The sequence below is a fragment of the Electrophorus electricus genome, chromosome 21 (genome assembly GCF_041902795.1).
Source record: "Electrophorus electricus isolate QZ-2024a chromosome 21, ASM4190279v1, whole genome shotgun sequence".
Classification (NCBI taxonomy): domain Eukaryota; kingdom Metazoa; phylum Chordata; class Actinopteri; order Gymnotiformes; family Gymnotidae; genus Electrophorus; species Electrophorus electricus.
This window is the reverse complement of record NC_137517.1, coordinates 6,118,008-6,128,392: the sequence shown is the minus strand read 5'-3', so window position 1 is coordinate 6,128,392 and position 10,385 is coordinate 6,118,008. Positions and strand designations below refer to the sequence as shown.

The window sequence follows — 10,385 nt, the reverse complement described above, 5'->3', positions numbered from 1 at the left end:
GCAAATACCTTAATAAATTCTGAGTAGGGTCCTGGTGGCCTGTAGATGCCAGTTAGTGGAGGCGGCTGGGTGGGCTTCTCAATACTAGTAAAAATAACTTCAAAGCACTCAAAATCATAATCATCACCATTATGGATGATGAAACTGACTCTAGTTACAGACCACAGAAAAATGTCTCAGAGCCCCACAACTATGTCTAAGTTCATAACTTATTTTGATTCCATATATTTCTAAATATGGGTGGGGGTGTGTGTTTATTGTGGGGGGGGGCAGCCTTTAAAATCGTTAAAACTGTTCACCTGTTAAACGGTTACCTGGCCGAACGTGATTGTCGTGATGACTCCATTGAGACACACAGCAGTGGTCGTCCAACTCGTGATTCTTCACAAATGGCGATGCCAAAATAATACCAAATACACTTCCACACCCATAAAAGTTGAAACACCCACCGCCAACGCACACAAAAACATGTCCTGGTGTCACCCTGACGCTCTTTTGCAATTGCAAACTGATAACACAAGTCCACATTGAAACAGTTAGCTAGAAAAATAAAATTATAATTACCATGATGGAGCCACTGTTGGATTTTAAAAGGTCATTGTGGCTAAATCTACTGCAGTGAATACTTACTAACAAAATTCATATAGTAATACACATTCTGTGGCAATAGTAGTTTCAGGAATAGATATGTTCTGTACATGCTTAGGCTTAACTAGGGATACACACACAGCTTAAACACAAAGTTGAGTAAAACACAGCTGGAGCTGGTCATTCGAGTTTGGAAGGAAATGTCCCTGGGAGGCAGACAGCTTAGTTAAAACAGGAGTCTGGAAAGGTAGAGCTGACAGGCATGTACTGCTTTACTGACATCAGCAGGAATGTAACGGACAGGGCCCCAAAGTTGTAGGCCAAGCCAGCTTCAGCAGGAAACAACACACGACACGTAACCTGCTGTACCTGTAGGCTGCGGTGGCAGCTGGCAGACTACAGGGACTTTTAGATTGTATGGAGGCACGTTGGCCTGTACTAGAAGCTTAGCTGACATCAGAGCTTTTCTGTTCAGGACTCCGCATCCAGTTTCTGGTCCTGAATTTTGTCACTGGTCATTCGACAGTTGACGAACAAGATTGGCCGTATCAGACTGGTTAAAGTGGAAAATCTGCAGTAAAACAATCAGTGATTACAAAATCCAGGAGCAGACTTTGGATTTAAAGTGCAGACTTGAAGACCTTTATCCAAGATGTTTGCCGAATCCATAAAATGAAAATACATTTCATTAATCTTACACTCTGCCATTACCATCAGAAAGACTGTTAGGATTCACATACAGTATCTTCATAAATTTAAATGAAAACCACTTTAGACACACAGATACATATGTGCATGTGCCAAGCGCATACAAACACACACACAAAATATTATCTTCTATCTATCAGCATGCAGTTGGCAAATGAAAATGAAACATGAACACTAAAGGGCACACACCCAAAGGGCCACACCCACACAATCTGAAGTCTCTTTGAGCCCAGTGCAAGTTTACAGTGTTAAAACCAGCTTCAGGTTCTAATGAGTCCCATACACTGGAATAAATAGACAACATGAGACGAAAAAACACAAACACACACAGACACACGCCGTCCTTAGACCCATCAAATCAAAAGATCAGTAACCGATGGTAACAGCTGAGCCAGTTCTGCCTGGATATTGGCAGTCTTGGTGATAGGGTTGCCACGGAGATCCAGTCTGATGAGTTTTGGACAGGATACGAGGGGTTCCAATGTAGAGAGTTTAGAGATATCTAACAAGCAGGTTAAGAAAAAAAAAAATCATCATCATCATCATCATCATTCTCTCCTAAAGATCAAGTTTTGACTATATCATGACTCATCCCAAATCACTAATCCTGACTCCTCCCCCCCCCCACTGCTCTGAGTCACGTCACTGTGCCCTCCTCGCGAGCTCTTGCCAATGCTGCTGGGCTTCTGTGTACATCTATAAAGGTACTGGTACACAAGGTCATATGCAACGTGTTGCAGGTCCGGTTTCTTCTAATAAGGTCTGGTCAGGCACGACTGCTCACGTTGTGGGAACCTTGCGAGGTGCTATCTAGCTCTGTGCTTTGTGCGCGAACACCGTGAGCCGTCACACCAAGCAGCCCTCTGACATACACAGAGTGAAGCATCTCCTGAACCTGATTCATGTCAGGGGTAACTGATCACGGATCAGCATTCTGACCTGATACTTGTGATGGGTGATGAAGCATATTTCTTATGACCAAATGAATGCGTGATGCCCATCGTCAGGTCCAGGTTCTCGGTTTTCCCATCGCGTGGCACCTCCAGTCCTGCACACGTGTGAGGTCACCCAGCACCTCATGTAGCAGGTACATGGTGGGATGTGCAGGTTACGGCATGTATGCCTCACATTTCCAACCATTACCTCATCACTCAGTAACTGTACTGAACCCAACCATCCTGCTCTGCACTATTATTTTTTAACATGCCTTTCACCAAAGTTTCAAGGGATCCATTCAGCATGTGAGGTTCACAATGGCAAAGCTGTCTCTTGCTTATTTAAACTATATCCATCTTATTTATTTAAATAAGTTTTTATTTATTTTTATTTTGTAAACAGAAGGTTGCCAGTTCAAGCCCCACCGCTGCCAAGTTGCCACTGTTGGGCCCCTGAGCAAGACCCTTAACCCTCAATTACTCAAACTGTACTCAGTCATGATTGTAAGTCGCTTTGGATAAAAAGCATCAGCTAAATTCTGTAAATGTTATATACCGCGAGGGGGTGGGGTGTACTTCTGGGTGCCTTTTCTGGGAGATGAATCAACTCACACGGTTATATAAAATAATCCACATTATATGTGCAGTGCTGAAAGGATACGATTGTTTCTTAAAGACACATCCTCTAGCTTGGGCAGCTGGTATAGCCCTTCCAGATTCTCGATGGCATTATTGTCAGCCTCCAGCACCTGGGTGAGTCAGAGAAAGAAACCCAGACACATCAAAAGGAGAACACCAGAGAGACTGCGGAGTAAGGAGTCATTCCCAGTGGGGCAAAGATTTCCATTATAAATTTCCAAATCATTAGTTACTGAACTGAGACTTTACCTTGAGACAATGCAACATGGCAAACTGTGGCGGCAGCTTCAGAAGCTGATTGGATGACAGATTGATATGAGTGACCAATAGCAGTTGATCCAGGTGACAAAGGGTACTCAGGTTCTTTAGGGAGTGACAGAGAGTGAGAGAAATGATCATGACCGAATGAGTGATCGAGACACAGAAAGCACTTAACTTGAACTGAAATATAAACTCACAAGGTAAACTCGAATAACGTAGCAAAGGAATACCCAACTCTCGCCTACCTTGTCAGAGAGACTGAAGACGCGCACCTCTGCGTACTCCATCTTTAGAATAGTGTTCTCAATCATAAACTTACTGCACAAATCACTGTAGTAGGAGCTACGCATGGGGTCCACTTCCTGAGGGGGGGATGCAGGGTTAAGGCAAGAGGCAAACAAACACTCGACATCTACATTCATCACCGTTACAAACTATATCTGATACTAAAGCAATGCTGAGGATGGTTACACAAGCAGTGGACAGAACGCTAGTATTACACCAGTGGATGTAGGCAAGAGGCATCAGACTTTAGATAAGCAGTCAGACGCGAGTTCAGACTTGTAAGAGATGTCTAAACACATGGGATTATCATTCCTGCTCCAATCCAGACCATCACGAGTGTGTTCCTGATTCAGGCAGTGGTGTGTGTGGACAGAGTCCCGTTGCGGTATAGGGACCTTCAAAGTTTGGAAATGAGCAAGGGTCTCCCTCTCATGGCCCAAGGGATCCAGAGCTCTCATCAGTAGGATCGTGGTCAAGAGACACCCTGGGGGAGGGAGAGAGAGAGGGAGAGAGAGAGAGATTTTAGGGGTTTTGTTTTTAAATTACATGTGCAACTAAGAACATATCAAATCAATTTTGATATAATCCCACAACAAAGAAAATGGACAGTAAAATGGATTGCAAAGTCATCAGAATCATTGACTGCACATAACACATCTTTGATCCTTCATACACGAGTGAACACAGAGAACCGTCCAACCAGCTTGTAGTCTGCATGGGCCAAATGAAGGCGCATAGCTGACGACCCTATAAACACGGCCACCGAATCTACTGAACCAGGAATTACTGAAGCTTGTCTTCCAGACAGCTAGCTTTGCTGTGGGACATAAAAATGTAATAAACCAGGACATCTTTTTGTTTTCCTGAGTATTTCATACAACAGCCCTCACTAGAAAATATGTGGTAAAGTGTCCTGACACACACACCCCCACACACCCTTACATTTGTTTTGAGGTTCCAGCTCCAGGAGCTGACCGCAGGACTGGAGTTCAGACTGCAGAACTGAGGTCTTCTCTATAGACAGTTCACTCCTATGATTGACATGCACGCACGCAAACACGCACACACGCACTTTAGACGACTCCTAAAAAGTAGCTGCAAGCTTTCAATCATAAATAGGAAATGTGTTAATGGAAACACAAATGCGCGCACATGCACACACACACACACCTGAAGAGCTCCTGGTCAGTTGCAGAATCACGGCACCAACTCTCAAGCCGACCTAAGGAAAGAAAAATGGTAAAACAGGACATACTGAATACGCCTTAGAATTTCTGAAATAAGGAGACAGGTTTGGTTTAGTTCCTGCCCAGTTCTGGCTAAACTGATAGCTCAGTGGTTAAGGTACTTGACTTGTAATTGGAAGGTTGCTGGTTCAAGCCCCACCACTGCCAAGTTGCCACTGTTGGGCCCCTGAGCAAGACCCTTAACCCTCAATTGCTCAGGTTGTACTCAGTCATAATTGTAAGTCGCTTTGGATAAAAGTGTCAGCTAAATGCTCTGAACAACCCAGCACTTCACCACACTCACACCCATCCCTACCTGTATAGAGGGCACAATCTCTGTGAGTGTGTTTCTCAGTCCAATGCACTGTCAGGTTGTGCTCATTGTTTATGTCGCTAATAGAGCCAGGAGGAAGCTCACACAGCTGAGAGAGAGAAAAGGAGACACACAAATGAGTTTGTGTGTTCATGTCACTTTATAGGTAAACTGACTAGGGGACAGAATTTGAGTGTGAAGTAGGGATACCCAGACAGGACTGTGACGGAACAGAGGGTGAACGCTCCTCCACTCCACCTGCTGCGGCTGACCATCCAACACCAACACTAGCCCCTCAGCAGGAGCCTGAGAGAGAAAGGGAGAGATTGCGTGACCTGCTCAACTGCGTCATCTAGGCAGATGAAAGACACCAGTGTCTTTTCCTCTCCGAACGCGGCGCTGTGCCTTACGTTGACAAGCTTGGAGAAGGCCACGGTTACTCTCTCGCCTTCCCTGCTCACGTACACACAGCTGATCATCTCCTCCCGCTCAGCTGGACAGCGAAGAAAAGACCACCACATACGATTAGGGTGAGGCGGGACACACACAAAATTATAGACACAAGAGTACATGTTCCTACGTTCTGTCTCTCACTCACTCACATAGAAAAAACTAAAACATACATATGCTTTGGCAAACTTGTAACGAATACAATCCTGCTTCCTACATTCTCTGTCTCTCAGACTTACTCACTCATCCACGCACACTCACAAAACAAAACCCCCCCAAAAAGATGTGCTTTGGCAAAAATGTTACCCGATTCAGAGACAGAGAATGTAGGAAGAAAGACTGTCTCACTCCCCCACACCCAAAGAAAAAAAGACAACACCAAACAAACAACCTCTTCCAAGGAGCCAGCGGTAGTAGAACCAGGCACTCTGGTCATTAGGGTCAGTGAAGAAGGCATTCTGCACCAGCTCATATTCTAGCAAGAGAGAGAGAGAGAGAGAGAGAGAGAGAGAGAGAGAAAAAAAACACTGTTCACTCAGGGGAGTGGTGTGACACAGGGCTGCAGCTGGAATCCAAACATGTTCAGCATTTATATAAACAAGCTAGCGTCGTCACCGGATCAAGGTGCAGCTCCTGGACTAAACAACACGGAGGTGAAATGTCTGCTCTGTGCAGGTGACCTGCTGCTGTCCCTCACAGAACAAGGGCCACAGCAGCAGTCGGACCTGCAGGAACAGTTCTGTCAGAACTGGGGCCTGACAATCAATGCATTAACTCCCAGATCAGAGTTTCCAGAGGTGCCGATTTTCAACCCGAGGTTCTCAATGTCACGAACGCTCTAAGATGACATTTCCTAGAGGGAAAGGGTGCCTGCTGTAATCGTCCAGAAAAGGTCCAGGTCTCAAGACAACTTCTTGTTTGCCTAAAAGAAACAGCAGAAAGAGCTTCCTATGCAATAAAAAAAGAAAGAGAAAATCTACATTTTTAAAAAGTGTTTTTGCACATATTGTGATGTATGGAAGTGAGCTTTGGGGTCCAGTAATCACAGTACAATCCACTATGAAGCATTTAAAACCCAAGAGCTCCGGCCTAAATCCTGTCTGAGAGACAGTAACGAGGACTACACCAGTACACCCACCTCACCTGTCACTCTACATAATCATCTTTATCCTGTAAGTATTCACTGATACTACAGAATTTGTTAGAATTAGTAACTGAAAAATAAAAGTGGCCTCGGCAATATTCACGTCCAAGCTCCATGAATGATCCCTACAGTCTCTGTGCATGGTGTGCTGGATCTGAGAGTCAGTTGAAAGCGTGATGTTTCTGGTGAAAGGGTCAGTCAACACTGCCCTCGTCTGGCAGCGAGTGCGTGCATGCGTGCGTGCAATCGTCCTTTCCTACCCTTAAGTAGCTGCTCTTCACACACTCGGTGGCCGTGCGTCTGTGGCGAGGCAGTGGGCGACACGTGCGCGGGCTTCCGGCAGGGCGAGGGGGTCCCTGGCTGCAGCAAAGGCAGCAGAGTGCTCCGGTAGTGCCAGCTGGAGTAGTTGGAGAAGTTAGAGCCAATCAGACGGTCTGTGAACCGCAGCTCCTGGGACACGGGAACGCCGGATGCTTTCACCACGAAGCGACGGTAGTCCCAGCAGTGGACTGAGAGAGAGAGAGAGAGAGAGAGAAAGAGAGAGAGAGATTGAGAGTATGAGCTTTAAGATTACATTAATATAAATACAATTTAGTTACATACACTGGTCTCATATTTAGCTAGCAAAGATTATTATTTGCCCATTATTAAGAAGCGGAAGCGCCTTAATGTAATCTCACACCTTCTCAAACCCCTCAGAGAGAGGCAGTCTGACAGGAGGAGACAGTAAGACTAGACATATTTAGTGAACAACCTCAAAGAGTCTTGTAGTTTTTCTATTCTCATCATCTTCCCTCCCTCCTCCTCCGCACACCCCCCCCCCTCCACCCTCGCCCTCACAGTTGCGTTCATCCACGCTGAGGCAGCGGTCACACAGGCTGAGCTCGCGTGGCCAGTCAGGCCTCGGCAGGCGCGACGACACCCAGCCGCGGTGGTGCCAGCTGCCATATGACTTGGGGTTGACTTTCAGGCAGGACTCCGTGAAGAGGAGCTCCAGCTCATACAGCTTCTGCATCTCTTCCTCCTCTCTGGGGGGGGGGGGGGGGGAATTTATCGTTAACTTTGTCATCAGCATTTAACATCCACAAGCATTACTGCTGTTTCCACAGAGCACGTTGAACTCTAAACCCTATACCCGATACAGACTTGCTAAAGTAAAGCTACTTTGAACTGAACGGAGGAAGAGGAAGGGAGAGGAAGAGGAGAGAGAGAGAGAGAGAGAGAGAGGGAGATAAACCCTGATGACGCCACCGGTGCAGTTTAACAGCCAATCCACACAATATTCTAAAAACACTGGGAGCAGAAAGGGAAGTCTGATCTCAGGCCACATATCTACTTTAATCTGAAGTGCATTCAAAAGCAGCTTCGCCCACGACCAGAACCCAAAGCATGCTGGGAGTTCCCTCACTTTACAGTTTCCAGGTGAAGCAGAATCTCTCTCCTGAAGTTCCACAGGGTGGCGAAGTCGGGATTCGAAGACAAGAGCTGCTGGGTGAGCTGTAGCGCTTCTTCATCCAGAACACCGTTGCTTTTCTGAAAAGGGGGAGATGTAGCGAGCACCAAGGAGTGAGAGAGAACTACTGTCCTTCATCGTTAAATGCAGCAGAATGCATTCAAACATTATATACTTAAAAATATCTAATAATCCAGCAATATGTAAATAAAAAAAAAGATAGTATGAGGTCTTGCGAGTAAAATCAAGCATATTTACATTTTATGGCATTTAACTGACACTTTTATCCAAAGCAACTTAAAATTATGAGCAGTTGAGGGTTTAAGGGCCTTGCTCTGGGGCCCAAAAGTGGCAACTAGGCGGTGGTGGGGCTTGAATCCGATTACAAGTCGAGTACCTTAACCACTCAGCCACAAATGTTTATGCGTATGAATATGACACAGAATGTCATCAGCTCCAATACAAACCTTGCTGAAGACGGCGTCACGAGCGGACAGGTACACTTTTAACTTCTTCTCCCTCTCTTTCCTCTTCTCCTCCTCCTGCTGAGCAGTGGACTTTACTTTCACTCGGCCGTGCTGGGGGGGGGGCGTGAAGGAGACACAGAGAGAGAGAGAGAGAGAGAGAGAGAGAGAGAGAGAGAGAGAGAGATGCAATCGGGTGAGTAACAAAGACGTGTATGTAATGGATGCAAAGCTTAAAGAAACGTAAGAAACGTAAACGCTAAAACAGCTCACCATGGTCTACCGCAGAAGACCTACAAATGTGTGAAAAGAATAATACAAGTGAATAATACAAGTAACTCAACAATCAGCGCGCCTGCGCAAACCCACCCATGCGGCAGTCTCGCCACAGCGCCGAATTAAGATCCGAGTAGATAAAATTACTGTGGCTAAAATAATCATGATTCAAATGTCAAAATTACGCGTATTTTCTAGTAGACTATAAGCACTGTCACAGACAGCTAGGGTCAGTTATGATGAGGAAACGGGAAAATAATCACTCACAGTCGAACGTAATCCTTGTTTAACCAAGAGACAGACAGGCCCTGCTGACCGAGAGCGCCTTTTGCCGATCAACGTTTTCCGATCGCAGGAAGGGGAAAATAAACTGACAATAAGAGCTTGAACGATGCAGTTTGCTCTCGAAGCAAAGTTGACGTCGTAGGTAGAGTACTACAAATCTCACTTCCGTCCCCTGGTTACGACGTCAGCGTTGAGCGCCCTTCGTCTCTTTCTGCGCGACAGCGCCCTCTAGTGGAGCGCTGAACAAGCTGCCAGCGCCACCGCTGAAATGTTACGGGAAAACTAGAGGATGGAAGCGTGATGCCATTCTCCAACCTGCTCGAAACAATCTCAGCAACAAAACATTTAATTTAACCAACGCTTAAAATTTCGCAAAATTGACTGAGATTGATTTAAACTACCTGACACTCAGATTAGCGCAAGCAAGTAGGTAGGATTAAGAACTCGGATGAAACATTAACGGAAACATCTTATACTTCTGTATGAGTGGCATGTTTAAACTGTGTTAATATACGTTTAAAGTCTAGGTGGCCAGATGCTACTTCACCTACATTCTCAAAACCACATTCAGGCGCAAAATCAGCCAGTAAGCATGTACAAGGTGCACACGCAGGGGAGGAAAATAACGTGTGGGACAATAAGGGCAGGTTTGCCAGATCGTATTGCACAGGGCTTTCTCGTGTGCGGATGCTAGAGGCAGCCTCCCATTGTGTCATGCCCAGGCCCAGAGTCAGTTATCTGACCTGCATGTATCTGAAGTGCCAGAGACTGCAAACACAACACCATCTTTTATGTGCTGTCTATTGCTAATACTGCACCTCTGAGAACTCATAGGTCATGGAAGACATAAGCAAGATGCTTCTGGAACATATTGGCCTGCAAAACAAACAAATAAAAACGCAATGACAAAGAACCCTTATTGTTACTACTTTGTAGGCTTGTGTTGAGAATTTAGATCAAGGTTATTTATTAATTTGCCCCAAGAAAACCCTTTCTTCTAGTTTTGCTGCCAGATCATACTATTTGTCTCTCGTTGGATACAAACTGTACCAGTTCCTCTGCATGTACACATCAACTAGTTGAATGAAATAAACCCATTTATTATGCAACCATAGTACCAGAGCCAAACCCATTGTGAAACTAAGCAGTAGATAAAATGCCAGTTGCCAATTATCTGAACATACAAACACACACATGTAGGAACAGATGAACCAAGATGGTTTGCCAAAAGCCTGATTTCAGGTTTCAGATTTCACTGCTAAATAGTATCAGAGGAAATGTATCCCTTCTCATTTTGCCAATACAAATATGATTTTGTAGTTTAATCTTGTCTTGGCAGCCAACATCATGTAATTAGC

The 10,385-nt window shown here is 45.3% G+C and overlaps 1 protein-coding gene across 1 annotated transcript; it reads right to left on the bottom strand.

Annotated features, from left to right (window-relative positions):
- Positions 1-536: 536 nt before the first annotated feature.
- rabggta (Rab geranylgeranyltransferase subunit alpha) lies at positions 537-9,212 on the bottom strand. Its single transcript, XM_026998725.3, has 17 exons — positions 9,010-9,212; positions 8,740-8,759; positions 8,470-8,580; positions 7,958-8,082; positions 7,390-7,577; positions 6,810-7,058; positions 5,797-5,880; positions 5,366-5,448; positions 5,166-5,261; positions 4,959-5,064; positions 4,587-4,638; positions 4,359-4,447; positions 3,812-3,900; positions 3,377-3,493; positions 3,120-3,233; positions 2,893-2,980; positions 537-1,798 (listed from the first exon to the last, which is right to left on the bottom strand). The coding sequence occupies exons 2-17, from the start codon at positions 8,740-8,742 to the stop codon at positions 1,650-1,652; spliced, it is 1,743 nt and encodes a 580-aa protein (XP_026854526.2). The 5' UTR covers positions 8,743-8,759; positions 9,010-9,212; the 3' UTR covers positions 537-1,649.
- Between the last annotated feature and the right edge of the window lie 1,173 nt (positions 9,213-10,385).